The 27,598-nt window shown below is 44.6% G+C and overlaps 1 protein-coding gene across 1 annotated transcript; it reads right to left on the reverse strand.

Annotated features, from left to right (window-relative positions):
* Positions 1-270: 270 nt before the first annotated feature.
* LOC138665378 (glutathione S-transferase P 1) lies at positions 271-16,325 on the reverse strand. Its single transcript, XM_069752807.1, has 7 exons — positions 16,142-16,325; positions 12,242-12,277; positions 11,440-11,546; positions 3,566-3,653; positions 3,316-3,419; positions 3,113-3,220; positions 271-622 (listed from the first exon to the last, which is right to left on the reverse strand). Coding segments are annotated over exons 1-7 (633 nt in total). The 5' UTR covers positions 16,143-16,325; the 3' UTR covers positions 271-433.
* Positions 16,326-27,598: the final 11,273 nt, after the last annotated feature.

Below are 27,598 nucleotides of genomic sequence, written 5' to 3' on the forward strand. Positions count from 1 at the left end.
ACAGCTTGAGTCTTTAGCAAGAGAAACTCTTTAGTTGCTTTATACAGTTGCCTGTAGCTTCCACCACTAGGATGAGTTTACTTGAAACTGTTTTAACGAGTTGAATGCATGAACAGTAGACAATCGCTGCCAACGCACCCCATAGTAGTGAGTGCTGGCAGACAACTGTGTAACATTGATCTAGTTAGGGAGTTGTATCCATCAGATAACTCCCAACCACCAAGTTTATATTGAGGCATGAAAAACTTTCAATTAAAGACAACACAGTGCTCTGATCAAAACTATTTATTTTTCAATAACTCAGGAGTAATGATTTCACAGTACTTCTATCTAGTTATGAGTACTTCTATCTAGTTATGACCTACAAAAGGCATCAAAGTTATTGATTGTGGCAACATTATCAGGTTCACTTCTAGCTTCTGCTTTTCAGCACTCACTGCTTGCCATTGCCATTAATTGGTCTGTTCTTGTGGGCATCACTGGAGAGATAGGCTTCGAGTTTGGGACGGCTGCTGATACGCTTGACATAGGCAGAGAGGAGTGGAGAGCCTGAAAGGCAGTCTGGAGCCAGGACAAGATTGTTGTGCAGAAGATCCACCAAGTTATAATCAGCAAAAGAAATCTAAAGCAGGGAGTAATGACAATACCTGTTAGGCTATTCTTTAGGTCAGCATGGATGTGGCACATGTTACTTTCCAACATGGAAACAGACAGTGTGTAGTGATGAGTGAATACTCGTTGCTTGGGTTTTCCCCGAGCATGCTCGGGTGATCTCCGAGTATTTGTTAGTGTTAGGAGATTTAGTTTTCATTGCGGCAGCTGAATGATTTACAGCTATTAGCCAGCTTGATTATATGTGGGGATTCCCTAGCAACCAGGCAACCCCCACATGTACTCAGCCTGGCTAGTAGCTGTACATCATTCAGCTGCTGGGATGAAAACCAAGTCTCCGAACACCAACATACTCTGAGACCACCCGAGCAACCAGTATATTCGCTCATCACTAACCATGTGTAGTCTGATCTTAAGACCTTTCATTTGTCCCCTGCACCCCACTAAATGAACGTATGTCAACAATTAGGCCCGACAGTCAGGTCAGAATACACAGGGCTTACATGTCATTGATTACAATGAGCACATTACGCAGGGGAAACAGACAAAACAATAGATTTGATAAAGATTTACAAGGTCAGATCATCCTTCATTTCAGAAGCCTTAAAAACATATTCCTCTTCACTAGAGATGAGCAGATCCACACTGGTCCAGCACCCTGATCTGTGGTGTTTGGTGGCTAGATAGGGGGCCTGTAAATCTTACCTGCCGATGTGGTTTCTGACTAGTCAGGGATGGTGCAACAGCATCTGTCAGGTTAGCCTTGACAAGTTAGAAGCTGTGTCAGGGACGCCAGAAGGCAACAGTTGTGGGTCTCCTGTCTAGCAACCAGGCAACACTTACCTTGATCAGAGTCCCACAACTTAATCTGCTCATCTCTACTTTTACTCTTTCAGAATGTGAGGGGAGGGAAAACCTTAATGTCAAAAACTTTACTTTTCTATTGAATAGTTGTATAAGCAGTTTTAATTTTGCAGATTACTTCATTGTCAATGCCACCATTTTAAGCAGAATATAACAAAATTGTATTAAGAGGGAAGGGTTGCTGGAAATAACATTTATTTGTAGGAAAGTTGTTGTAACCTTATAGGTTTGTGTATAATGTCAATACTCCATTTACAGTAGGTCATTGATGCACTGGACTACTAAAGTCATACCCATATGGCTAGTTCTTGACACCTCCATAATCAGGTCATGCAAACCCCTTGAAATGGTATCCGACAGCTGACTTATGCTGCCCAAATCTAAAGCAGCACGAGTCAGTCTGGCTGCACAACGGCAGCCAGGTATTTCTTATTTCCTCTCAGACGCTCTGGTATTCTAGAAAACTAAATGTAACCCCTTCATGACCTTGAAAGTATAGGTATGGCCAAGATAGTGTCCCAGCATTTGTGCCAGAGTTGGCATCTTTCCCTGCACATGACAGCTGATCTGACCTATATTTGGCATCATGCATACGCACATTGACCTGGAGAATCATATTGGCAGGTCAGTTTTAGCATTTATTTAGTGAATTTTTTTTTTTAAATTATAAACAAAGCCCTCTTATGGCTATATTGACAAAAAAAGAAAAAAAATAGAAGGTATGGCTCTGGGACGGGGAGCAAAGAAATGAAAGCACAAACATGAAAAATTGCAAGGTGGTGAAGGTGTTAAAGGGAATCATCACCCCAAAATTTGCCTATAAGGTAAGGCCACCAGCATCAGGGGCTTATCTACAATATTCTGTAATGCTGTAGATAAGCCCCCGATGTAACCTGAAAGATAAGAAAAACGAGTTAGATTATACTTACCCAGGGGCGGTCCGATGGGTGTAACGGTTTGGGTCCGGCGCCTCCCATCTTCATACGATGACATCCTCTTTGCTTCATGTCTGGCGCAGGGATACTTTGTCTGCTCTGTTGAGGGCAGAGCAAAGTACTGCAGTGTGCAGGCGCTGGGCCTCTGACCTTTCCCGGCATCTGCGCACAGCAGTACTTTGCTCTGTCAACAGGGCTGACAAAAGTACACCTGCGCTGGAGCTGCGGCAGGAAGCAAAGAGGATGTCATCGTATGACTATGGGAGGCGCTGGACCCAGACCGTGACCACCCCTGGGTGAATATAATCTAACTAGTTTCTTATCTTTCAGGTTACATTGGGGGCTTATCTACAGCATTACAGAATACTGTAGATAAGCCCTTGATGCCGATGGCCTTAGCTTATATGCGAATTTGGGGTGACATTCCCTTTAAAGATTTATCTAGGGAGCATGGCTGGAGACTAGTCCAGCTCTGTCACTCATTGATTGACAGATTTTTCCCATGTGCACACATGGGTAAAGACCTGGTACCTTTTAAATCTCCATGACTTTGAAATTGTATTTTACACCAAATAAAGCACTTTAAAATAGACCCTATATTATGATGTCTCACTATATCAGCTGGATCTTGTGTGTAACTCGCCATGTGACCCATTTAAAAAAAAAAAAAAAAAGAAAAAAAATCATAAATCAAGTCTCACCTCCCCTCCTACAATGAAACTCTTGCCCCCATCATTGGATGCAAGCAGACGTTCAAAGTGACCAACTTCAGTAGCCAGAGCCTTAATGTAATCATCTTTCCCATTGTCCTAAAAAAAAAACAAAAAAAAAAATTATATAGGAAATCACATGTAAATCTAATGAAGAGTAGGATTGTACTGTCAGATTTCTGGCTGCTACTCACGTAGTTCTGATAGATCAGCCGTAAATATTTAAGCCGAAGGTCTTCCACCCCATCATTTACCATGTCTATGAGTGTTGCCTCTCGATGATTTTTTCCATAGAGACCTACAGGTAATTTACAGTTAAAGGAGTAAATGAATATATATATATATATATATATATATATATATATATATATATATATATATATATATATATATTTGAGCTCAATGTGTGTCACCAAGTTCAAGACTAGAGAGACATGCAAATACCATGATTCCTGGCAAGATGGCGCAAAATGGCATTGGACTGATACAGGGTTAGATCTCCGTCTTTAAATGCTGGAAGTTGGCCAAACACCTAAGGAAGAAAAAGGAAATCAACTATAGGTTCCTATTAGCTTGTTTCTAGCTCTGATTTATGGAGTTAACTATAGCAACATTGAGGCCTAGCAAGCGCAGATCAAATATTCAGGACTAGTAAAAAACGAAAATAAACTATAAAATATTAAAAGCCACACTCCTGTACAAACACCATTATTGGATTATTAACAGGGCCAAGGATATTGTGGAACGGAAAACTGCTCAGAATTACTTAACTGTACATCTCAAGCTGTTAATAGGTGGAAAGACAAGCCAGTTCTCTATACAGTATAGCCTTCAGTTTAACCCCATAAGCCCCAAGGGTGGTTTGCACGTTATGGACCGAGCCAATTTTTACAATTCTGACCACTGTCGCTTTATGAGGTTATAACTCTGGAACGCTTCAACGGATCCCAGTGATTATGATATTGTTTTCGCGAGACGTACTTCACGATAGTGGTAAAATTTTTGATATTACCTGCGTTTATTTGTGAAAAAACAAAAAAAAAAAAAAAGGAAATTTGGCGAAAATTGCACAATTTTCCAACTTTGAATTTTATGCCCTTAAATCAGATATGTCACACAAAATACATAAGTAACATCTCCCACATGTCTACTTTACATCACCACAATTTTGGAAACAATTTTTTTTGTTAGGGAGTTATAAGGGTTAAAATTTGACCAGCAATTTCTCATTTTTACAACACCATTTTTTTTTTTTTTTTTTTTTGGGGGGGGCTACATCACATTTGAAGTCATTTTGAGGTGTCTATATGATAGAAAATACCCAAGTGTGACACCATTCAAAAACTGCACCCCTCAAGGTGCTCAAAACCACATTCAAGAACTTTATTAACCCTTCTGGAATTTTTGGAATGTTTCTTTAAAAAAAAAAAAATATATATATATATATATTATACACTTTTTTTACCACAAAAAATTTACTTCAGCTCCAATTTGTTTTATTTTACAAAGGGTAACAGGAGAAATTGGACCCCAAAAGTTGTACAATTTGTCCTGAGTACGCTGATACCCCATGTGGGGGGGACCACAGTTTGGGCGCATGGCAGAGCTCGGAAGTGAAGGAGCGCCATTTGGAATGCAGACTTAGATGGATTGGTCTGCAGGCGTCACGTTGCATTTGCAGAGCCCCTGTTGTACCTAAACAGTAGAAACCCCCCACAAGTGACCCCATATTGGAACCTAGACCCCCCACGGAACTTATCTAGATGTGTTGTGAGAACTTTGAACCCCCACGTATTTCACTACAGTTTATAACGCAGAGCAATGAAAAAAATCATTTGTCCCACAAAAATGATTTTTTTTAGCCCCCAAAATTTTTGTTTTCCCCAAGGGTAACAAGAGAAATTGGACCCCACAAGTTGTCCAGTTTGTCCTGAGTATGCCGATTGTTGTGGATTCTGCTTTTGGGCTCCCTCTGGTGGTTACAGATGGTACTGGGTGACTTGTGTTCTCTGCGGTCTCTGGTGTCCACCTGTTCTATCAGGATATGGGAGTTTCCTATTTAACCTGGCTTTCTTGTCATTTCCTCGCCGGCTATCAATGTAATCAGTGTGTCTTGTTACCTCTGCTTCCCGCTTCTGTAATCTTCAGGACAAGCTAAGTTTTTGATTTTCCTGTTCCACGTTTTGCTTAATTTTAGTCTTAGTCCAGCTTGCAGATATGGGATTCCTTTTTGCTGGTTGCTCTAGTGGGCTGATATTACTCCTCATGTTCCATGAGTTGGCACATGAGTTCAAGTAATTTCAGGATGGTTTTTTGCTGACCGCGCAGTTCACTTTTGTATCCTCTGCTATCTAGCTTTAGCGGGCCTCATTTTGCTGAATCTGTTTTCATAACTACGTATGTGCTTTCCTCTCATTTCACCGTCATTACATGTGGGGGGCTGCTATTTCTGTGGGGTGTTTCTCTGGAGGCAAGAGAGGTCTGTGTTTCTTCTAATAGGGGAAGTTAGTCCTTCGGCTGGCGCGAGACGTCTAGGAATCATCGTAGGCACGTTCCCCGGCTACAGTTAGTTGTGTGTTTAGGTTTAGGATCGCGGTCAGCTCAGTTTCCATCACCCTAGAGCTTGTTTTGTTTTTTGTGCTTGTCCTTTTGTGATCCCCTGCCATTGGGATCATGACAGCCGATTACCCCAACATATGGGGGTAAACCCCTGTTTGGGCGCACGGGAGAGCTCAGAAAAGAAGGAGCACTGTTTTACTTTTTCAACGCAGAATTTGCTGGAATTGAGATCGGACGCCATGTCGCGTTTGGAGAGCCCCTGATCTGCCTAAACAGTGGAAACCCCCCAATTATAACTGAAACCCTAACCAAATGACACCCCTAATGCCAACCACACCCCTAACCATAACCCTAACCCCAGATGTAAATGTAATCAAAATGGAAATACATTTAAAAAAAAAAAAAATATTTTTCCCTAACTAAGGGGGTTATGAAGGGGGGTTTGATTTACTTTTATAGCGGATTTTTATGATTGGCAGCTGTCACACTAAAAGACGCTTTTTATTGCAAAAACTATTTTTTTGCGTTACCACATTGAGAGCTATAGTTTTTCCATATTTTGGTCCACAGAGTCATGTGAGGACTTGCTTTTTGCGGGACGAGTTGACGTTTTTATTGGTAACATTTTCAGGCACGTGACATTTTTTGATCGCTTTTTATTCGGATTTTTGCGAGGCAGTATGACCAAAAACCAGCTATTCATGAATTTCTTTGGGGGGGCTCTTTATGGGGGCGGGCGCATTTATACCGTTCCGCGTTTGGTAAAATGGATAAAGCAGTTATATTCTTCGGGTCGGTACGATTACAGCAATACCTCATTTACATCATTTTTAAGGTTTGGCGCTTTTATACGATAATTTACATAAAAATTATTATTTTTGCATTACTTTATTCTGAGGACTAACTTTTTTTCGCTGATGACGCTGTATGGCGGCTCTTTTTTTGCGGGACAAGATGAAATTTTCAGCGGTACCGTGGTTATTTATATCCGTCTTTTTGATCGCGTGCTATTCCACTTTTTGTTCGGCGGTATGATAAAAAGGTTGTTTTTTGCCTCTTACGGTGTTCACTGAAGGGGTTAACTAGTGGGACAGTTTTATAGGTCGGGTTGTTACAGACGCAACGATACTAAGGCCGGTGTCACACTACTGTGTTTTACGGACGTAAGAGAGGTGCTGAAAATACGGATTGCATACGGTACAATGCTTCTCTATGCCCCAGCTCCCATCTGCCGTATTTTACGGATCCGTATTATACGGTCTTCTACGGCCGTAGAAAATCGCAGCATGCTGCGTTTGTCACCGTATTGCGCAAAAAATCCGCCAATGAAAGTCTATGGGGGCAAGAAAAATACGGATTACACACGGACCAGCAGTGTGACTTGCGAGAAATACACAGCGATGTTAGAGAGAAAAGCCGGCAATTCAGTGCGGTGTACAGTAAAATCACACTGACAGCTTACAATAGAATAGGTAGAATAAATGTCCACACAGATATATATATCTCATTGATATATGTATATATTAATATTTAATACAGCGCTAGATAGCTTTAAAGCCGGTAATTCAATTGCCGGCTTTTGCCATCTCCTTCCTAAACCCGACATGATATGAGACATGGTTTACATACAGTAAACCATCTCATATCACCATTTTTTTTGCATATTCCGCACTACTGTTAGTGTGTATGTGCAAAATTTGGCCACTATTAAATTAAAGGGTTAAATGGCGGAAAAAATTGGCGTGGGCTCCCACGCAATTTTCTCCGCCAGAGTAGTAAAGCCAGTGACTGAGGGCAGATATTAATAGCCTGGAGAGGGTCCATGGTTATTGCCCCTCCCCCCTGGCTAAAAACATCTGCCCCCAGCCACCCCAGAAAAGGCACATCTGGAAGATGTGCCTATTCTGGCACTTGGCCACTATTCCCATTCCCGTGTAGCGGTGGGATATGGGGTAATGAAGGGTTAACGTTACCTTGCTATTGTAAGGTGACATTAAGCCAGATTAATAATGGACAGGCGTCAATTATGACACCTATCCATTATTAATCCAATTGTATGAAATGGTTAAAAAACACACACACACACACATATTACAAAGTCTTTTAATGAAATAAAAACACAGGTTGGTGGAATATTTTATTATCCTGATAATCCACCTGAAGACCCTCGCTCTGTAACAAAGGAAAAATAAAACAACAATATCTCATACCTTCCGATGATCTGTCACGTCCCACGATGTAAATCAATCTGAAGGGGTTAAATTATTTTACAGGCAGGAGCTCTGCTATAATTCAGCTGTGCTCCTGCCTGTAAAACCCCAGCGAATTAATGGAAAGTAGGTCAATGACCTGTAGTTACCTTCATTCGCGGTGAAACGCCCTCTGCTGGTTGTCCTCATATGAACTCGAGGCTGGGAAAATATTCTGAAAAGTTCCCACGCTCGGACACCATCCTATATTTTGGCGTTACCGAAAATCTACTGTGCATGAAAAGTGCCACAACAAAGATGGCGAATTCTAGCACATGCGCCAATACCTGTGATTCATCCACAGTAACGTGATGCTGCGGACATGCGCAGTAGATTTTCGGTAACATTGAAATATAGGATGGTGTCCTCCATTAGCTGCAAACATCTCCGGCGGTAAGATTAATTAAAAAAACGAATATAATATGATAAATGACTTAATGTTTGGATACACAAACACGGGATGATACACATAACTATGCACTTAATGTATATGACTGGTTTGATATGTAATCTATTGTAACACATACACTATGTCAATCACAAGTGGTTATAATTAAGGACTGTTCTGGTTTTAAACATATATATGCACTGAAATGTTGCACCCACTGCTTGAGAAAGGCTCATTCAGAGCCGAAACGTCATACGGACATGTGAGTCTGATTAAACCTCACACACTTGATAAAGAAAAATGGAGTGCTGCCTTCTTATTTTTTGAATCTATGGACTTTGGATCACTGATCTGACAGATCACTGATCTGACACTTTGCTGTGCACGGTGTCAGATCACCGATCACACAGGCAGAGCAGGGAGGCTTCCAGGCACTTGCTCTGAGCAGGCGCTGGTAAGCCACCTCCCTGCAGGACCCAGATGCAGCACTGCAGCCATTTTGGTTCCAAAGGAAGTAGGTTAGAGACCCTCGGAGCAACACGATCACATCGCGTTGCTCCAAGGGTCTCAGGGAAGCACACAAGGAGCCCCCTCCCTGTGCAATGCTTCCCTATACCGCCAGAACACTGCGATCATGTTTGATCGCAGTGTGCCAGGGGTTAATGTGCAAGGAGCGGTCCGTGACAGCTCCTGGCACATAGCCGACACCCGGCCACGATCCCCCTGTGAGCGCAGCTGATCGCACTGGATGTACTATCCCGTCACTGGGATTTAAGCTCCAGGTCACCTTGACGGGATAGTACGTCCAATGGGATTAAGGATAGTAAAGGGTACGTGCACACGTTGCAGAAAAGTGTGTGGATTTTTCCGCACTTTTTTTGCTAAATCCACAGGTAAAACGCACTGCGTTTTACTGCGGCATTCCTGCGGGCAGATTCCAACTGCAGTTTTACACACCTGCGTATTCCGATTGTAGAGCAGGTGAAAACAGCTGCAGAATCCGCACAAAGAATTGACATGCTACAGAAAATAATGCAGCGTTTCCGAGCTGAATTTTCCGCAGCATGTGCACTGCGGATTTTTGTTTTCCATAGGTTTACATAGTACTGTAAACGCATGGAAAACAGCTGCAGATCTGCAGTGGCCAATCCGCTGCGGATCTGCGACGTGTGCACACCGCCTAAGAGGCTAGTACTTGCTTGAAGATACTATCCTGTCTGAGGTTCTGAGCTCAAGGTGTTCAGTGGTGGCAAAGAGCAAAAACCCTGGGAAATAGTTTATCAACCCGGCCTCAACACCAAATCTGATTGGCATACTTGGCTCAATTGTAAGAGCTTTTTCAGAGATGGAGAAAAATCGGTGTAGAATCTGTAAATTTGTACAAGTGACTAAGTATTGTGTTTATTCAGATGGTTCATAACTTTATTCAATAGCTAAACTGTAATAGTGATAATGTCTATATTATCAAATATACTACATGTAATAATTTATATGTTGGTTGTACTTCCAGGAATCAAATAAAAATACATATCTGAAAACCTGACTGATTTACAGCACTTCTGATTCTTTCCAGGCGATGTCGCAGGCATTCAGACATTTTGTTGAACAGCACCAACAGAAGACCTTCTCGCTTCAGACACACACAATTGAAAGTTCCATCTTTAAAAGGGAGGTGATATCAGGAAGCACCTCCACGATAGTGAAGCATTTTGGATGTTCCACTTAAATACATGCATTCCCAATGGCCTACACTTTTGTAGAGAACTTCACCCTTAAAGGGAACCTGTCACCTGAATTTGGCGGGACTGGTTTTGGGTCATATGGGCGGAGTTTTTGGGTGTTTGATTCACCCTTTCCTTACCCGCTGGCTGCAATATTGGATTGAAGTTCATTCTCTGTCCTCCATAGTACACGCCTGCACAAGGCAAGATTGCTTTGCGCAGGCGTGTACTATGGAGGACAAAGAATGAACTTCAATCCAATATTGCAGCCAGCATGTAGCCAGCGGGTAAGGAAAGGGTGAATCAAACACCCAAAAACTCCGCCCATATGACCCAAAACCAGTCCCGCCAAATTCAGGTGACAGAGTCCCTTTAACCTAGGAGTTCAGAATATTTCCTGCCAGTATGTTGTGGGCTGGTGTCCCTGTGCGAGTTATATTTTATTCCTGTTTGTACGGATTTGCCTGCGTTCTCTTATGCTGTTTCATTGCTTTTTTGCGCCTTCTGTTTCCCAACGTTATTTGAATATACTAATTTTGCTTGTGTTTTTAACGTGTAACTCATGCACCTTTTTGAAGGGTGTAAGCTGGTTCCCCCCCCCCCCCCCCCATTTTGGATTTGCCTTCCTAAATATTACAGGCAGGACTATATTGTATTTCTGTAAATCACTGCCTTGTGGTATTAGTTAACTTTTTGTGCCAAATTAACGAAAGTAGCAGGTGCACATGGTTCATAGATTTTGTGCAGAATCAAAAATGCTCTTTAGATTTGGATCTGTTCTGGGAGACTTATTAGCATGTTTTCAGCCTTGAATTTGCAGCTATATAATTTTACAAGAGTCAGGACTGAAAGATCATAAGCTCTTTGAGGTTCATACAATACACATACCCAAAACCCTGGGGGAGAAATCCTGACCACATCACTAAGGCCGAAGTCAGACATGCGAGAAACAAGTCCGTGTCTCGCATGTGAAAAGCAAGCTCTGACGCCAGCACTCCAGAGCGGAGCGTGCGGCCGCATAGCAACACATGGAGCCGCACGCTCCGCTCCCAAGTGCCGGCGCCAAAGCTTGGTTTTCACATGCGCGACACGGACGTGTTTCTCACATGTGTGACTCCGGCCTAACTGGGAGCCTGCCACCTAAATTCTCATTACAAGATTTGTATACATTATGAAAGATATCTGATTCAGCTTAGTGCACTAGTAAAGTCCATGCAAGAAAAGTTGTTTTATATTTTTAGAAAGTTTTCAAACTGGATATTAAAATCATGTAGGACTCATTTTAAAGTGTATCAGGATTACACAAAAGGCAAGTACACCAGCCTCAAGAGGTCCAAAACTCAACGTTTGTAGGTTATTGTGCAAGATCAGGCTACAGACACGATTTGAGAACTTTCTCACCGCCTTGCTCTTCAGCTCTCCCTTCTGCCAAGTGTCAGATGTTACAACTTCCTCCTTCCACTCTGCTCCTTGGTCAGCCATAAGCATCCGCATGGCTTCACAACGACCTGTCGAGAAGATCAAATAATTTTATATAGTTTATCCACCAAGACACTCCTTACAGTTCCTAACCATGATGTAGTTCCCCTGCCTCCCCCAACTCTAATGTAACGGAATCTATCACCCCCTGGGACATATGCAACTTAGAAATATGGGTATACAGGTGACAGATGCATACAAGTAGGACTAGCTTAACATTTGCCTACTTCCATTGCAGTGACCTCCGGTGTGCGAGACGATAAGGTGCTCTACCCACCATGCCTACCTGGGTGACAGGCATCAGAAACTGTATGGTTCCCAACTACGGAGGATGGAAGTGGAGAGAGCACCTTATCGTCATGCATGCTGGCACAGAAGAACACCAAAGCCAATGGATATATAGAAGGGTGTAATAGGTGCTGTATAAACAGGTTACTGCAGGGCATAGGATTCAAGACCACCATTACACACCACAGGCACTGGTATTGGTGGTATGATAATGGGGATGGGAGGCAGAGATTTCTTCCAAGCACCACAAGCCCCAGAGCCTGGAAGAAATCATTAGCATACTGAAATAAAATACAGATTTCTTAACAAGACCACTAATAAGGAACACAGGTAGGACTAGTTTCACATTTCATTTCTATCACCTGTATTAAATAGTTTTTATACATCCGTCCCCCCCCCCCCCCCCCCTCTTCCTTTAAAAGAAAGCTCTACTTACCTTTTACATTAAAATAAATGATTGTGTATTCAGGCACTAGAGATAGAAGAAAAAGAAATAAAAACAGCAAGTTGTTAAAAATAAGCTATATATTAGATTTATTCTATTGTCAAGGGTTTCATACTGAGGACAGAAGTAGTGTGGAAGTATAACATATGGCTTGTCGTGCATGGGCCACTGAAGAGCTGCAAGTAAATAACACGAAGTTGGTGAAGCTTGCAACAAGGACAGAAAGCATGGCAGAAAACCCATAATGCAGTTGTGTGCAGTCATGCCAGTCTGCTCCCTGATCAAAGTGACATAGCAGCGGCAAACTGAGGGTAGTACCTCAGTTAGGCTGGTTTCACACTTGCGTTTCAAAAAGCATGCGTTTTAAAAAAAAAAACGCATGGTGAAAAAACGCATGTAAACGCTGCGGTTTTTTTACGCATGCGTTTTTGCATGTGGTGAAAAAAAATGCAGCGTTTTGACGCGTTTATTCATGCGTTTGCGTTTTTTTAAACGCATGCTGAGAAATGTGTGACAGCTGCCAATCAAAATAAAGTAAAAAACCCACTACAAACAGAAATAGTTAGGGGTAGGGTTAGGGATCATAACCCTACCCCTACCGGGATCCCAACCCTAAAGGGGTTAGGGTTAAGATCCCTTTAGGGTTAGGATCCCTTTATCACCTTTATGGTGGGGGGTGGCATATCTGTGTTTTCTGTTTTTTTTTTAAATAAAAACGCATGCGTTTCCATTGACTCCAATGTATTTTTTGACCCCCCAAAAAAAACACATGAAAACGCATGCGTTTATGTGTCAAAAAAACGTGTCTAAAAAAATACTACAAGTTGCATTTCTGAAAATGAACGCATGCAGACAAAAAACGCATACGTTTTCAATGTTAAATATAGGAAAAAAACGCATGCTTTTTTTGTGCAAAAAACGCTGCAGACAAAAACGCAAGTGTGAAACCACCCTTATCCCCATATTGCCTTCACCACACTTCTGCAGTGAATTGAGAGTGCCCTCTAGTGGCTGCTCACAAGCAGTTTCCAGGTCAGTAGAGAAGGATACAAACACTAACCCAATCATTAATTTTGCTTACATTTCTTTGAATACAAGTTAGTTAACACAAAAGTTACCAAGTTATGCCTCATGCACAATCCCACAGGCAGATCACAAGTGTCCGATATGAGGGGGTTCACCCACCAAAAGAGCATAGGGTCAGCACCACAGACATTTATGGCCACCTTGCCTCCATCACTTTGAAGTAAGATAGTGAGCAGGAAAGTTTTCATTGTGTTCAGAGTAGCCTTCAGCCCAATGATGAAGAATCGCCTAGCCATGAGCCAAGCAGTGGCACCTCAGTAACATGTCAGACACCAGTTCTGCAGCGCTTGTACATCAGAGGATCACCATCCTGCGATGTTTAGAAGGCTAGAGAACACAAGGCTACCTTCTTCCAGATTCAGCCCCTTGCCTGTCACAAGCTTTGTGCATTAGCCCCCTGTAAGGCCAGTCACCTCCGGCAATATTCTTCTATCAGCATTGGGATTAACATTTGTGGGGCAGAGTGACCCCTCCAAGGCTCAGGAACCTTCCCACAAGTGTTTAGTGCAACGGGTAGAAGTCTGTAGGTCCCACACGGGCCGTCGTCCAGTACAGACGACAACGGCAGGGGTGGTAGCATCATTTGCCCCTCTCCCAGATTGTGTCGCAGGTCCTAGCACTGGCTATCGGCTAGGTTCGGCAGCACTCTACATATTCCACAGTGCTAAACATGGTAGAATTCTGCCAGCTTTCCACTTACAGAATAACTACTCCAGTAACCTTTTTACTGCAAATCGTTCTTGCCAAAAAGTGTAATCAAAGTAGTCACACACAGTTGTGCCAGAGGTCACTCTCGTAAGAAGGTTAATGTTTAAATGAAAATGTAATACATTACTTTTAAGAGCTCTGGTGCAGAATGCCTCACATTTACAGATTCTAAACTCCTATAGAGAACCTTTTAAAGCAACAGATGAGACAGGGCAACTGTACAGAGCCAACTAGGCCCACAGCCCAAATCCACCAATTCAAAGGAAGCGGTCATGAAAATTTCACCCAGTCTGTAGGCACTGTATTGTAGAGCAGGAGAGGAGTATATTGATATATAGTTTTGTGAGAAAAGCTTCAGTATAACCCAAGCTGTAGTCATTAAATCCTCTGCTCCTTCTGGGATTTTGGGTCCAGTGGGCAGTCCCATCAGTGACTGACAGCCTTCCTCTAAGTGTGCGTACCTAGAAAGCTGTCAGTCGCAACAGGACCCAAAATCCCAAGAGTTTTCTTAGGCAGTATTCACAAGCAGGATAATAAGCAGGAGTCTTACTCTTCAACAAACTTTGGTGTTGATGTGATAGTGATTCTTTTTCTACTTCATGCCAACCTTGAGATGTGCTGAAGTCCTAGGCGGTCCGAGCGACCAGTGGCGTGTACCTCATCACAAATCCTACTCCAGTCCTTGGAGTAAGATTTGTGGCATAGCGAATGCTGCAGCTAGTCATGCCCCGGCTCCATCCACTATGTCTGAGCTGGGCGAAAAGGGCATGAGAATATCAAAAATGCAGAGTTTGAAACCTCAATATAGAGCCAACAGCTTCAGGTTACTCAATAGATGGCGCAACTCTGGTAACTTCCCTTCTAGCAAATAATCTCTGGCTCGCGAGTTTACACAGGCAAAGGATAGGATTACTAGCTTGTCATACAGCACCGACTATTCTGTACAGAACCGTTATGCCCACTTTGATGCCAGTTCTGATGCCCAGAACCAACTTGGGCCAGGCTGGAGTGACCTGAATTTGATGTGGGCAATCACCGTTTTGTGACGGTCATGCAAGATCAGTGGCCTAGAGAAGTTTAACCCTTTAAAACCACCAGTTACTTATTCAAATTGTTAAAATTGACTGACTGTCCAAATCCTAAATGGGCCAGGTTGGAGTGACCTCAATTAGAAGTGGGCCATCATGGTGTGCAGTGGGAGATAAGTGGCCCAAAGTCATTTAACCCTTTCAAGGAAAAAAAAAAAAAACTTCAGCATTGTAGATTGCGGTATAGTAAATGTTATATTTCAAAAGAATAAGAAGCCAGTGCAGGACGGGAATCATGGGAAAGGAAGTTAAGCTATATAGTCTAGTATAGAAAAGCTTTGGAGCAGTGGCGGATTAAGCACAATGCAAGTAGGGAACAAGAGCAGGGTGGGGGGGGAGGGTAGAAAAAAAAAAAACAATAGGATTAGTGAGCACTTTCTCAAGTTCAAGTTTAACTCTCTAGTGAGCGGTGGCGAGCAACAACGCACAGATTGGAAAGAATTAGGCTGCCGTCACACTAGCAGCATTTGGTCAGTATTTTACATCAGTATTTGTAGCCAAAACCAGGAGTGGAATAATCAGAGGAAAAGTATAATAGAAACATATGCATCACTTCTGTATTATCACCCACTCCTGGTTTTGGCTTACAGATACTGAGGTAAAATACTGACCAAATACTGATGCATACTACAAACATATGCACCACTTCTGTATTATCACCCACTCCTGGTTTTGGCTTACAAATACTGAGGTAAAATACTGACCAAATACTGCTAGTGTGAATGCAGCCTTACAGGAGGGGCCCTAGCCTTTGTGCTCACACAGAGCTGAGCCCTCACTGACAGGAGCAGCTACAGACATTCCCCAGTCAGCCATACTGCACAGTGAGGTCTAGATAACAGTCTGCAGGTACTGCAGCACCTCAGGAAAGCCTCCACGGTCAGGCTTCATCCTCCAGAGTCTATGGCTGCCTCAGCTATAAACACTGATAAACCGAGTGATAAGCGCAGACACCGTGCACACACGCCGGCGATAAGCGCAGACAGTGCGCACACAGACAATGTCCTACTTTTGTCTCCAGCTGCAGCACAAGACCAAGAACGAGTCAGAAGTTCGCAGAGCAGGAGGCGGACGGAGCAGAGAACTGAGGCTTTATAGGTCGTCACGGGATGAGCTGACTGAATCCCCTCCTACCACAGAGCCGTGGACAAGGAGGTGGGGGGCAGTGCTGTGAGACGTGTGCAGCGCGTCCAGTCACAGACATGGCGGCAGCGGGCGTGTCATTAGGTGGGCTCATCTCTGACAAGAGCCATGTGGTCTGGGCCCCCAGAGATTACATCTTAGCAAACACCCCTTACTGCTTTTTAATTATAATAAATACGAGCAGTTTTTGCACAAACTATAAAAAACGTCTCCTGTGAATACACTCACAAGAACTAGCGGTTCACCGGGTGGGGCAAGTGCAGCAGATGTACACACTGCACAGAACGCTGGGGGTATATGCCATGTATGTATCTACAGTCTATGGAGCATCCGCTAGTCTCTGAGCAGAGCTGGTCAGCCAGGCGGCACTGCACTGGGGCGAGGGGGCACAGCAGCGGGGTAAGGGGGTACAGCACTGGGGCGAGGGGGCACAGCAGCGGGGTAAGGGGGTACAGCACTGGGGCGAGGGGGCACAGCAGCGGGGTAAGGGGGTACAGCACTGGGGCGAGGGGGTACAGTACTGGGGTGAGGGGGTACAGCACTGGGGCGAGGGGGCACAGCACTGGGGTAAGGGGGTACAGCACTGGGGCGAGGGGGCGCAGCACTGGGGCGAGGGCGCAGCACTGAGGCAAGGGGGTACAGCACTGGGGCGAGGGGGCACTGCACTAGGGAAAGGGAACAGCACTGGGGCAAGGGGGCACTGCACTGGGGCAAGGGAGTACAGCACTGGGGCGAGAGGGGCACAGCACTGAGGCAAGGGGGCACAGCACTGGGGCGAGGGGGCACAGCACTGGGGCGAGAGGGGCACAGCACTGAGGCAAGGGGGCACAGCACTGAGGCAAGGGGGCACTGCACTGAGGCAAGGGGGTACAGCACTGGGGCGAGGGGGCACAGTACTGGGGTGAGGTGGCACTGCACTGAGGAAAGGGCACAGCACTGGGGCGAGAGGGCACAACACTGGGGCGAGGGGGCACTGCACTGGGGCGATGGGACACAGCAATGGGGTACAGTACTCGGGCAAGGGCTTCTGCGGCACCTCCCAACATTAAAAGATTAGGCCTCTTTCACAGGTCAGTGTGGCCTGGACTTGTGACAGTTTTCACATGTAGCGGAGACACACACTTAGGCTGCTGTCACACTAGCAGTATTTGGTCAGTATTTTACCTCAGTATTTGTAAGCCAAAACCAGGAGTGGAATAATCAGAGGAAAAGTATAATAGAAACATATGCACCACTTCTACATTTATCACCCACTCCTGGTTTTGGCTTGCAAATACTGATGTAAAATACTGACCAAATACTGCTAGTGTGACAGCAGCCTTAGACCCATTTAAGTGAATGGGTAAGTGCACATGTCAGTGTTTTTCCACGGACCGTGTGTGGGCAGAATACACTGATATGTCTGTTTTTTAACAGCAGCACCGGCTGCAAAACATCCTACACACGTGCACACAGATGACACACAGTTATGTGATCGGTGTGACACGCACTGGCGTTGGGGAACAGCGCTATCTGTACCACTGATTCCCAGGCGCTAGTGCGTGTCACACTGATGTGTGCTAGCACTGTTCCCCGGCGCCGGGTGCTGAAGACGTCTCTCATCATTGACCCCCTGCGATCAGTGCAAAGAGGGGACAATGGTGAAAGTAGTATTCAAATGTAGAATTAAGAATAAAATAAAAATCACATTATACTCACCTTAACACCAAATCCCCTGAAGCATTTGTTCCCTGTAAATAATTAAAAATAAAAAACAACAGTATCCCTCACCTGTCCGAAGTTGAAAGTTTCCCTGCGGTCACAGGTGTTGGCTGATGGGACTATAAGGTCGGCGTCACACTAGGCGTAGGGAAATACGGTCCGTATTTTACAGGCGTAATACGCAGAAATGATCCCAAAACAGTGTTCCGTATGTCATCCGTAGGCAGGGTATGTCTGCTTTTTTTTTCGCTTGTTAACTTCCGTATGTAATCTGTATGGCATCTGTACTGCGTTTTTTTCACGCAACCTTACAAAATTGACATTTAACGGTTTTGAGGCCTGAAAATAATTTAAATCATCAGCATAAACCCTATTTAAGGCCTCTACAACAGGTGGAACCCTCCCATATGGCCATTTTGTTGCTGTGCTTGTGTAGGTGTTTTGGTGGTACTTGGGCAACATGTGTGACCTCCTGCAATTCACACCAACTTAGCGGGTGTTATTTAATCGGGTCTTGTCACGCCACTTTGGCCAGCCATACCCCGTGTCACGATTCACACCGTGACTGTCACACCTACGTCACAGATTGGGGTGACTTTAGGCCAACAGACGGCTGTCACATGTGCAGGGGGGCTTATCTTAGTTATCCCTCCACTGCTACAATGTGATGAAAACACACACAAGGCTATTCACCTCTTCGTTTACAGCAGGGGCATATTTTAGTTATCCCACTGCTCTTCAATATACCACGAACTGCAGGGATTTATGTATATCCCGCTTTACAGTTCCACTTGAACTCGTAGCTGTCTGGCGCCCCCCTTACCCTCAGGTCAGATTAGGTACTGCACCTAGGGTATTTAGTCGCCAGAAAAGCTGCCTGCTATGTACTGGCTATTGGTCACGCTGCAGCGAGGCGATGTAACTACTCCCACTCAGGCAGGAACAATAATTATCAACGCCGCCGTCGCTACAATGACTCCCAAAGGCACAGAACAAGGTATGCTGCCACCAGCTTCGATTAACGGGTCCGAGGCTAACCCAAATCAGTAGCGTAATCCCCTTCAGAAGACTTAGGGTACATTTTAGAGCAGGAGAACGAAGCTAGCATTTTAGATATTTTACTCCGTAAAAAATCAGGCAGTGTTTATAAAAATATTACAAGGATGTTACAATAAGAGACAATTGAAAATATGTATAAGGTAATTATAAAATAATGGGATTAAATGAGAAAAGGTAAAACTCACATGTTCTCAGGTCATTTCAGGCAAAACCATGCTGGTAGGTGGAACCCCAAATGTCCCAGTGCCTCAGGAGGTCTGGATAGGATCAGCTCCTCAGGTAAGACTCAAGGCTGGGTTAAGTGTAGAGACTTAGGGTATGTGTCCACGTTCAGGATTGCATCAGGATTTGGTCAGGATTTTATGCAGGTAAAATCCTGACCAAATCTGCACCTGAGGTCACTGGCAGGTCACCTGCGTTGTCCTTGCGTTTTTTCAGCAATGTAAGGACATGCTGCATTCTTAAAAGACGCGCCGCATGTCCGTTTCCGCGGGTATGCCGCATGCGTCTTTTAATGCATATTGGAGGCGGGATTTCATTAAATCCCCTCCACTATGCTGTAACATCTGGACGCTGCATTTTTGACGCTGCGGCTCAACGCAGCGTCAAAAACGCAGCGTTTCCTGAAAGTGGAAACATACCTGTTATGACCTGGTGGTTAGGACATTAATGGACCAGGTGGTAAAGAGCACACGGAAAGACCTGATAGTTAATAATAATACAGGACAAGCTCTGGGACGTGGGAACTCTGCTGACCGCAATCCCTAATCCTATAACACACACTAGAAATCGCCGTGGATTGCTCCTAACGCTCCCTATGCAACTCGTCACAGCCTAAGGAACTAGCTAGCCCTAAAGATAGAAAAATAAAGCCTACCTTGCCTCAGAGAAATTCCCCAAAGGAAAAGACAGCCCCCCACATATAATGACTGTGAGATAAGATGAAAATCACAAACACAGAGATGAAATAGATCTAGCAAAGAGAGACCCGACTTACTGAACAGACAGAGGATAGGAAAGGTGACTTTGCGGTCAGCACAAAAACTACAAAAAAAACACACAGAGGGCGCAAAATACCCTCCGCACCGACTCACGGTGAGGAGGCGCTCCCTCTGCGTCCCAGAGCTTCCAGCAAGCAAGACAAAAATCAAAATAGCAAGCTGGACAGAAAAATAGCAAACGAGAAAAACAAGCAGGAAATTAGCTTCTGCTGGAGAAGACAGGTCACAAGAACGATCCAGGAGCGAACAGACCAATACTGGAACATTGACAGGTGGCATGGAGCAATAATCTAAGTGGAGTTAAATAGAGCAGCCAGCTAACGAATTAACCTCGTCACCTGTGGAAGTAAACTCAGAAGCCGCAGCCTCACTCACAACCACCAGAGGAAGCCTATGGACAGAACCAGCCGAAGTACCATTCATGACCACAGGAGGGAGCGTGACAACAGAATTCACAACAGTACCCCCCCCCCCTTGAGGAGGGGTCACCGAACCCTCACCAGAGCCCCCAGGCCGACCAGGACGAGCCAAATGAAAGGCATGAACCAGATCGGCAGCATGAACATCAGAGGCAAAGACCCAGGAATTATCTTCCTGACCATAACCCTTCCACTTGACCAGGTACTGGAGTTTCCATCTCGAAATACGAGAATCCAAAATCTTCTCCACCACATACTCCAACTCCCCCTCAACCAACACCGGGGCAGGAGGATCAACGGATGGAACCACAGGCGCCACGTATCTCCGCAACAACGACCTATGGAATACATTATGGATGGCAAAAGAAGCTGGAAGGGTCAAACGAAATGACACAGGATTGAGAACCTCAGAAATTCTATACGGACCAATGAAACGAGGCTTAAACTTAGGAGAGGAAACCTTCATAGGAACATAACGAGACGACAACCAAACCAAATCCCCAACACGAAGTCGGGGACCCACACAGAGCCGGCGGTTAGCGAAACGTTGAGCCTTCTCCTGGGACAATGTCAAATTGTCCACCACATGAGTCCAGATCTGCTGCAACCTATCCACCACAGTATCTACACCAGGACAGTCCGAAGACTCAACCTGCCCTGAAGAGAAACGAGGATGGAAACCAGAATTGCAGAAAAACGGCGAAACCAAAGTAGCCGAGCTGGCCCGATTATTAAGGGCGAACTCAGCCAAAGGCAAAAAGGACACCCAATCATCCTGATCAGCAGAAACAAAGCATCTCAGATATGTTTCCAAAGTCTGATTAGTTCGTTCGGTTTGGCCATTTGTCTGAGAATGGAAAGCCGAGAAAAAAGACAAATCAATGCCCATCCTAGCACAAAAGGATCGCCAAAACCTCAAAACAAACTGGGAACCTCTGTCCGAAACGATGTTCTCCGGAATGCTATGTAAACGAACCACATGCTGGAAAAACAATGGCACCAAATCAGAGGAGGAAGGCAATTTAGACAAGGGTACCAAATGGACCATCTTAGAGAAGCGATCACAAACCACCCAAATGACCGACATCTTTTGAGAGACAGGGAGATCTGAAATAAAATCCATAGAAATATGCGTCCAGGGCCTCTTCGGGACCGGCAAGGGCAAAAGCAACCCACTGGCACGAGAACAGCAGGGCTTAGCCCGAGCACAAGTCCCAAAGGACTGCACAAAAGAACGCACATCCCATGACAAAGACGGCCACCAAAAGGATCTAGCCACCAAATCTCTGGTACCAAAGATTCCAGGATGACCAGCCAACACCGAACAATGAACCTCAGAGATAACTCTACTAGTCCATTTATCAGGGACAAACAGTTTCTTCGCTGGGCAACGGTCAGGTCTATCAGCCTGAAATTTTTGCAGCACCCGCCGCAAATCAGGGGAGATGGCAGACAAAATTACCCCTTCTCTGAGAATACCCGCCGGCTCAGGAACACCCGGAGAGTCGGGCACAAAACTCCTTGACAGGGCATCAGCCTTCACATTCTTAGAGCCCGGAAGGTACGAAACCACATAATCAAAACGGGAGAAAAATAGTGACCAACGAGCCTGTCTAGGATTCAACCGTTTGGCAGACTCGAGATAAGTCAAATTCTTGTGATCCGTCAAGACCACCACGCGATGCTTGGCTTCTTCAAGCCAATGACGCCACTCCTCGAATGCCCACTTCATGGCCAACAACTCTCGATTGCCAACATCATAATTGCCGCTCAGCAGGCGAAAACTTTTTAGAAAAGAAGGCACATGGTTTCATCACCGAGCCATCAGAACTTCTTTGCGACAAAACAGCCCCTGCTCCAATCTCAGAAGCATCAACCTCGACCTGAAACGGGAGCGAAACATCTGTCTGGCACAACACAGGAGCAGAAGAAAAACGACGCTTCAACTCCTGAAAAGCTTCCACAGCCGCAGAAGACCAATTGACCACATCAGCACCTTTCTTGGTCAAATCAGTCAACGGTTTAGCAACACTAGAAAAATTACTGATGAAGCGACGATAAAAATTAGCAAAGCCCAGGAACTTTTGCAGACTCTTCACAGATGTCGGCTGAGTCCAATCATAAATGGCCTGGACTTAAATAGGGTCCATCTCGATAGTAGAAGGGGAAAAAATGAAACCCAAAAATGAAACCCTCTAAACTCCAAAGAGACACTTTGACCCCTTCACAAACAAAGAATTAGCACGAAGGACCTGGAACACCATTCTGACCTGCTTCACGTGAGACTCCCAATCATCCGAGAAGACCAAAATATCATCCAAATATACAATCAGGAATTTATCCAGGTACTCTCGGAAGATGTCATGCATAAAGGACTGAAATACTGATGGAGCATTGGAAAGCCCGAATGGCATAACCAGGTACTCAAAATGGCCCTCGGGCGTATTAAATGCTGTTTTCCATTCATCACCCTGTTTAATTCACACAAGACTATACGCCCCTCGAAGATCTATCTTGGTGAACCAACTAGCCCTTTTAATACGAGCAAACAAATCAGACAGCAGCGTCAAAGGATACTGAAACCTGACTGTAATTTTATTAAGAAGGCGGTAATCAATACAAGGTCTCAAAGAACCATCCTTCTTGGCCACAAAAAAGAACCCTGCTCCTAACGGTGATGACGACGGGCGAATATGACCTTTCTCCAAGGATTCCTTTATATAACTCCGCATAGCGGCGTGTTCTGGCACAGATAAATTGAACAGTCGGCCCTTAGGAAACTTACTACCAGGAATCAAATCAATAGCACAATCGCAATCCCTATGAGGAGGTAGGGCAACAGATTTGGGCTCATCAAATACATCCCGGTAATCCGACAAAAACTCCGGGACTTCAGAACGGGTGGATGACGAAATAGACAAAAATGGAACATCACCAAGTATCCCCTGACAACCCCAGCTGGATACAGACATAGATTTCCAATCCAATACTGGATTATGGACCTGTAGCCATGGCAACCCCAAAACGACCACATCATGCAGATTATGCAACACCAAAAAGCGAATATCCTCCTGATGTGCAGGAGCCATGCACATGGTCTGTTGGGTCCAGTACTAAGGCTTATTCTTGGCCAAAGGCGTAGCATCAATTCCTCTCAATGGAATAGGATACTGCAAGGACTCCAAGAAAAAACCACAGCGCCTAGCAAACTCCAAGTCCATCAAATTCAGGGCAGCGCCTGAATCCACAAATGCCATAACAGAATAGGATGACAACAAATCAGAGTAACGGACAATAGAAATTTAGACTGTACCGTACCAATTGTGTCAGACCTAGCGAACCGCTTAGTGCGCTTAGGACAATCGGAGATAGCATGAGTGGAATCACCACAGTAAAAACATAGCCCATTCCGACGTCTGTGTTCTTGCCATTCAGCTCTGGTCAAAGTCCTATCACATTGCATAGGCTCAGGCCCATGCTCAGATAGTACCGCCAAATGGTGCACAGCTTTACGCTCACGCAAGCGTCGATCGATCTGAATGGCCAAAGACATAGACTCATTCAGACCAGCAGGCATGGGAAATCCCACCATGACATCCTTAAGGGCTTCAGAGAGACCCTTTCTGAAGATTGCTGCCAGGGCACATTCATTCCACTGAGTGAGCACAGACCACTTTCTAAACTTCTGACAATATATCTCCGCTTCATCCTGACCCTGACACAGAGCCAGCAAGATTTTCTCTGCCTGATCCACTGAATTAGGTTCGTCATAAAGCAATCCAAGCGCCAGAAAAAACGCATCAACATCACGCAATGCCGGATCTCCTGGCGCAAGGGAAAATGCCCAGTCTTGAGGGTCACCGCGTAACAAAGAAATAATGATCTTTACTTGTTTAACAGAGTCACCTGAGGAGCGAGGTTTCAAGGCAAGAAACAATTTACAATTATTTTTGAAATTCAAGAACTTAGATCTATCACCAAAAAAACAAATCAGGAATAGGAATCCTAGGCTCTGACATCGGATTCTGAACCACAAAATCTTGAATGTTTTGTACACTTATAGTGAGATTATCCATCAAAGAGGACAGACCTTGAATGTCCATGTCTACACCTGTGTTCTGAACCACCCAGATGTAAAGGGGAAAAGAGAGACAAAACACACTGCAAAGAAAAAAAAAATGGTCTCAGAACTTCTCTTATCCCTCTATTGAGATGCATTAGTACTTTGGGCCACCTGTACTGTTATGACCTGGTGGTCAGGACAATAATGGACCTGGTGGATAAGAGCACACGGAATGACCTGATAGTTACTGATAATATAGGACGAGATCTGGGACGTGGGAACTCTGCTGACCGCAATCCCTAATCCTATCAACCACACTAGAAATAGCCGTGGATTGCGCTTAACGCTCCCTATGCAACTCGGCACAGCCTAAGGAACTAGCTAGCCCTAAAGATAGAAAAATAAAGCCTACCTTGCCTCAGAGAAATTCCCCAAAGGAAAAGGCAGCCCCCCACATATAATGACTGTGAGTAAAGATGAAAATACAAACACAGAGATGAAATAGATTAAGCAAAGTGAGGCCCGACTCACTGAACAGACCGAGGATAGGAAAGGTTGCTTTGCGGTCAGCACAAAAACCTACAAAAAGACCACGCAGAGGGCGCAAAAAGACCCTCCGCACCGACTCACGGTGCGGAGGCGCTCCCTCTGCGTCCCAGAGCTTCCAGCAAGCAAGAACAATCAAAATAGCAAGCTGGACAGAAAAATAGCAAACCAGAGAAAAACAAGCAGTCACTTAGCTTCTGCTGGGAAGACAGGTCACAAGAACGATCCAGGAGTGAACTAGACCAATACTGGAACATTGACAGGTGGCATGGAGCAAAGATCTAAGTGGAGTTAAATAGAGCAGCCAGCTAACGAATTAACCTCGTCACCTGTGAAAGGAAACTCAGAAACACCCACAGCCACCAGAGAAAGTCCATGGACAGAACCAGCCAAAGTACCATTCATGACCACAGGAGGGAGCCCGACAACAGAATTCACAACAGCAGTCCTTCCCTTCCGAGCCCTCCCATGCGCCCAAACGGTGCTTCCCCCCCCCACATATGGGGTATCAGCGTACTCAGGACAAACAGGACAAATTGGACAACAATTTTTGGGGTTGAATTTCTCCTCTTACGCTTGGGAAAATACAAAACTGGGGGCTAAAAAATAATTTTTGGGGGAAAGTTTTTTTTTTTTTAATTTTCACGGCTCTGCGTTACAAACTGTAGTGAAACACTTGGGGGTTCAAAGCTCTCACAACATATCTAGATGAGTTCCTTAGGGGGTCTAGTTTCCAAAATGGTGTCACTTGTGGGGGGTTTCTACTGTTTAGGTACATTAGGGGCTCGGCAAACGCAATGTGAAACCTGCAAACCATTCCATCTAAGTCTGCATTCCAAATGGAACTCCTTCCCATCCGAGCCCTCCCATGCGCCCAAACAGTGGTTCCCCCCCACATATGGGGTATCAGCGCACTCAGGACAAATTGGACAACAAATTTTGGGGTCCAATTTCTCCTGTTACTCTCGGGAAAATGCATAACTGGGGGCTAAAAATAATTTTTGTGGGAAAAATTTTTGTTTTATTTTTACGGCTCTGCATTATAAACTTCTGTGAAGCCCTTGGTGGGTCAAAGCGCTCACCACACATCTACATAAGTTCCTTAGGGGGTCTGCTTTCCAAAATGTTGTCACTTGTGGGGGGTTTCTACTGTTTAGGTACATTAGGGGCTCTGCAAACGCAATGTGACACCTGCAGACCATTCCATCTAAGTCTGCATTCCAAATGGCGCTCTTTCCCTTCCGAGCCCTCCCATGCACCCAAACAGTGATTCCCCCACATATGGTGTATCATCGCACTCAGGACAAATTGGGCAACAAATTTTGGGGTCCAATTTCTCCCGTTACCCTTGGGAAAATACAAAACTGGGGGCTAAAAATATAATTTTTGTGCGAAAAAAATTTTGTTTTATTTTTACGGTTCTGCATTATAAACTTCTGTGAAGCACTTGGAGGGTCAAAGTGCTCACCACACCTCTAGATAAGTTCCTTAGGGGGTCTACTTTCCAAAATGGTGTCACTTGTGGGGGGTTTCAATGTTTAGGCACATCAATGGCTCTCCAAACGCAACATGGCGTCCCATCTCAATTCCTGTCAATTTTGCATTGAAAAGTCAAACGGCACTCCTTCCCTTCCGAGCTCTGTCATGCGCCCAAACGGTGGTTTACCCCCATATATGGGGTATCAGCGTACTCAGGACAAATTGTAAAACAACTTTTGGGGTCCAATTTCTTCTATTACCCTTGGGAAAATAAAAAATTGGGGGCGAAAAGATAATTTTTGTGAAAAAATATGATTTTTTATTTTTACGGTTCTGCATTATAAACTTCTGTGAAGCACTTGGTGGGTCAAAGTGCTCACCACACCTCTAGATAAGTTCCTTAGGGGGTCTACTTTCCAAAATGGTGTCACTTGTGGGGGGTTTCAATGTTTAGGCACATCAGGGGCTCACCAAACGCAACATAGTGTCCCATCTCGATTCTAGTCAATTTTGCATTGAAAAGTCAAATGGCGCTCCTTCGCTTCCGAGCTCTGTCATGCGCCAAAACAGTGGTTTACCCCCACATATGGAGTATCGGTGTACTCAGGACAAATTGTACAACAACTTTTGGGGTCCATTTTCTCCTGTTACCCTTGGTAAAATAAAACAAATTGGAGCTGAAGTAAATTTTTTGTGAAAAAAAAGTTAAATGTTAATTTTTATTTAACCCCTTAATGACCGCCAATACGTCTTTTAACTGACCTGAGATATAAGAGAATAGCCTCCCCATACAGATGACAATCCAGCATCTGTTGGTTGTACACTATAGCTGACAACTTGCTGTATCAGCCACGATCAGTATTTCCACCTTCTACATCTGTTTAACTCCTTAGATGCTGCTGTCAATAGTGACTACTAGGGTTGAGCGACCTTGACCTTTTTAGAGTCGAGCCGTGTTTCGCGAAACCCGACTATCTTAGAAGTCGAGTCGAGTGGAATCGGCCGATTATCGCGAAAAGTCGGGTATCGCCCGAAACACGAAACCCAATGCAAGT

This window comes from Ranitomeya imitator, chromosome 2 (assembly GCF_032444005.1).
Source record: "Ranitomeya imitator isolate aRanImi1 chromosome 2, aRanImi1.pri, whole genome shotgun sequence".
In the NCBI taxonomy this organism is placed as follows: Eukaryota; Metazoa; Chordata; class Amphibia; order Anura; family Dendrobatidae; genus Ranitomeya; species Ranitomeya imitator.

Excerpts from the sequence above, each read along its gene's own strand:
- LOC138665378 (XM_069752807.1), bottom strand. Across the intron at positions 11,547-12,241 it reads CATTTATTTTAATGTAAAAG|GTCGTTGTGAAGCCATGCGG; the intron begins GTAAGTAGAGCT and ends TCTTCTCGACAG. Across the intron at positions 623-3,112 it reads GTTTCATTGTAGGAGGGGAG|ATTTCTTTTGCTGATTATAA; the intron begins GTGAGACTTGAT and ends TCCCTGCTTTAG.